Consider the following 3,912-nt stretch of genomic DNA (forward strand, 5'->3'; position numbering starts at 1 on the left):
TCACAAGAGAAAGCACTTAGAGAAAAGGGAGAAATAAAACATCCTCCCCTATTTGGTTTTCTATTTTTGGATGCCAGATGGCAGAGGATGAATCACAAGGAGAATACGGCAACAAGAGTTCAACAAAAGAAGGAAATAAGCACATAATAAAGGAGCATGTTGTATTTTTTCCACCAGCAGATGGTGTATGACTTTAGGAAGTTATTTGTCCATTTCCTCCCTCCCTGCACATCTTTGTATCTGCGTCTCATGTTAAGGTGTGAAATTCCACTTTGGGCGATGATGGCTGAGCAAAACAAACTCACTAAGTCCACTTGAGAAAGATTGACTACCTGAAAAGTACGCTGACTTCCTCCACAAAAACTCTATTTGAGAGCAAAATACCTTCAGCCTACCTTTAAAAGGTTTGGAGGAATATGAGTGATTTCTATTCAAAAATTAATTAAAATATATAAAAAATATATATAATTATTGTTTGATTTCTATTAATATTTTAAAAATATGCTTCTAATCTTTAAGTCATTTTAATTACTCTTTATATTTTTTATTTCTCTTTTATTTCAACTTTTTTAATTACTTGTATTCTTCTCTTAATTTATTTTTTGGTTCCATGTTTTGTTTAAAACTGTTTATTAATACTTATATATATATATAAAAAATAAAAAAGCAAGTGTTTTGCATCCCTAAAGAAGAATACAGACTTAAAATAACAAACTTTTTTTGTACCTTTCAGTGTAGCTTTCTTCAGGACTTTCATGGCGTACAGCTGACCAGCGTCTGGCCCCGTGACCTTCCTCACCAGAAACACCTAAACACACAAACACAACAAATCTATTTTATATAACTCCATTTATGTGATATAAGTGTTTATGAACAGTGTAATGTACTCATAATTGCCAAATGGTGTGCATCAGTGCATATGTGTGTGTGTGTGTGTGTGTGTGTGTGTGCGTGCGTGCGTGCGTGCGTGCGTGCGTGCGTGCGTGCGTGCGTGCGTGCGTGTGTGTGTGAATTTGTGTTTGTTTGGGTCTTGTTTTTCTAGGTCATACTTATGTCTATTAACATAAACATAAACAAACACATACACACACACAAACAAACACACAGGCTAATTGTTCATTCCTAAAGACAATGAAAGTGAGTGTGAAGGGCCCTCAGACCGCTGTATCCATGGCAACGGCCTCCCAAAAACACCAGCACAAGGGAACATAACTGGGATTTAGAGTGGAAATGAAGCCCACGTTCACACACACACACGTGCACTTAAAAGGATCATTTGGATTGTGTTGAAGTGTACTTGAATGAGGTACTTCTACACAATCAGTACAGTAAATGCAGCTTAAAAAGAGGAGCAACTGTTATCTATGCTCTCTTCAAAGCCACTAGACTCCATTGATTAAAACATTTGATTCAACCTCACAGAAATCAGGAGTCGCTGCTCTATCACTGCTTCATTGTTTGGATTATGATTAGGGGTGTAACAACACACTAACCAATTCAGATTAGATATAACTTTATTATCAACGCACAGAGAACTGAGACAACAATATACAGTTTACCAACTAACCAGATGCAAAACGCAGTAGTGCTAAGTATATTATTTACATATGTATGGGAATCAATGGAAAGATATGATTATGAACGTTATAAGCAGGAAGGTATATAGTAAAGTATGGAGTTATGTATATAATGCTGTACCGTATATAATGTGACACACACACTGATTCATATATAAACACACACTCACCTTGCCGAAGGATCCCTGTCCGAGGACTTTGCGCAGCTCGAACTGCCGCGGGTCGCCTTTCTCTGATCCCTCTTTCACATGATTAGTGATGTTGATCTCCTTGATCGGCACGTCATCCTGTGACACACACGGTGTAAAGATTAGCAACACAGCCTCAAATTCACACTCTAAATTATTCTTTTTTGTATTTTTTTTTATCGGGGAAATACTTTTTTTAGAATGTCGAGGTCGGACAAACAAATATTGTGACAGTGTCACTCTGGGTAATTATGAGGAGCAATTTAACTTATACTTTTCCTATTAATACTTACATACTTTTAATTAAGTAACATACGAAAGACTTGCCACCGCCTGATGGTAACCGCTTCTAAAATAAATATCATTGCATTAAGATAATAGATAAATATAGATAAAAAAGTATGCATTCTAGGTTGGCAATATACAAAGTATTATTTTAGCAACTCATGGAAGTAAAAGAAGAGTTATTTGCTTCAAATGTAACAACAGAAAGTGACATAACAACTCTGCTTTGTTGGAAAGATATAGACCAATTGTAGACCCATTTATACACTCAATAGACCAGAATGCATTGCGGGACGTAAGCAAGACCAGGCAGGTTCCCCCACTAACAGAAGTTTCATTTATTTATTTTTTAAAACAATTCCCCTATCATACACCTCAAAACAACAACGGCTGGATGAGGCAAGTTAAGGCATGATCTCTGGCCATTTGAAAATATGCATTCAGGGAAATGCAGTATGTAAACACAGCAGTAAACTAAAACAACATTCTCTGTAGCAGCAATGTTATCAGTGCAAAAATCTGTTTTTCTCATATCAGTGAATCATACAACAGGTTGAGCAGGGTTGCCGAATGTTCGTCATCCTCTCAGTGGGAAATTAGACACACACACACGCACTATCTAAACGGGACACACACACACACACACACACACACACACACTATTTAAACGGGACACACACATACAGAAGCAAGCACACAAACACACTATTACACACACTATTTAAACGGGACACACACACACTATTTAAACGGGACATACACACATGCACAGCTGTCATGGAGCCACCCCCGATACCTGCTCCCCGCTGTAGCTGAGTGACTAAAGATACCATACTGTGTGACTGTACTCACAATCCCTCCATCAAACTCTTTCTATAGCGTCCTCGCTTCTTTCTATCTGGGCAATAATAACCCTAACAAGTCAACACATCCAGACTACATTTCCCATCGTCCTCTCTGCCCTGCGCTCCTAAATCCATCCTATTCTCTCTTTCAGTCCACCTTTTTTCTACATACTTCTACTGCTTCACCCTCTCCTTCCTCCGTACCTGTAAGTCCCAGGTGGGAGACATGCTGGCTGCCGGGTGCCCCAGTGCATTGTGGGTCCTGTAGTCCCGGCTGTGGCTGAGGCTCTGTGGCGCTAACATGCTCCCTTGCATCGACTGCAAGGCTACAGGATGGAGCTCTTCTCCCTCTCACTCCAACTTTCTCTCTCCCTCAGAGACATATTTCCTCCCTCTCTCCCTCCCTCGTTCTATCTTTTTCTATCTTTATTTGAACCGTTCTCACCAATTCTCTGCTTCTCTTCTTCTATAGGAAAATGTCACATATTAGGAGTAAGGGGGGGGGGAGCCACAAGTGCAAGTATTCAGATACTTTGAGTAAAAGTACCAATACAAAATACAGAATTACATTTAAAAAGTCATGCCTTCAAAAGTTAAAAAAGTACTCATGTGTCATCAGCAAAAGGAATTTAAGGTACCAAGAGTGAGTAAGCACGTGCATACTACACCCACATCCTCTAATACACCTCGCTATATTTGCTATATGTAGCCTCATAGACGATAGCTCTCTTTTAATTTGGAGTCAAAGTCGTCTCCGGTTGACACAGACCCTACGACTAATCATAGCTCGGTTATTTTAACTTAATAAAGAATTGATTGAAGCAAGCTTCCTTCTGTAACGCCTGGTTACAAAATCGCCTTTCAATTATATCAGAAAAACATGCTTCCTGATTTCGTCTTAATGTCACGGCATATACACAAACAGCCTAACATGCACACTGTGATCCACACTGCATGGTATCATCGCTTACGCCTCTGAACATCACCACGCTGCATGCTAAAGATGAGATTCTCTCT

General features: G+C 39.1%; 1 protein-coding gene across 1 annotated transcript in view; it reads right to left on the minus strand.

The window, feature by feature from the left end:
- Positions 1-3,912, minus strand: part of LOC104960632 (ribosomal protein S6 kinase alpha-3-like) — an 18,026-nt gene that overhangs the window by 857 nt on the left and 13,257 nt on the right. The window contains exons 3-4 of the mRNA XM_010788721.1: positions 1,748-1,864; positions 727-808 (exon numbers count right to left, since the gene is read on the minus strand). Of these exons, the coding sequence (XP_010787023.1) occupies positions 727-808; positions 1,748-1,864 (199 nt within the window). The remainder of the gene's footprint in view (positions 1-726; positions 809-1,747; positions 1,865-3,912) is intronic.

Source organism: Notothenia coriiceps, unplaced genomic scaffold (assembly GCF_000735185.1).
Source record: "Notothenia coriiceps isolate Sejong01 unplaced genomic scaffold, NC01 NC01_scaffold00032100, whole genome shotgun sequence".
Taxonomy (NCBI): domain Eukaryota; kingdom Metazoa; phylum Chordata; class Actinopteri; order Perciformes; family Nototheniidae; genus Notothenia; species Notothenia coriiceps.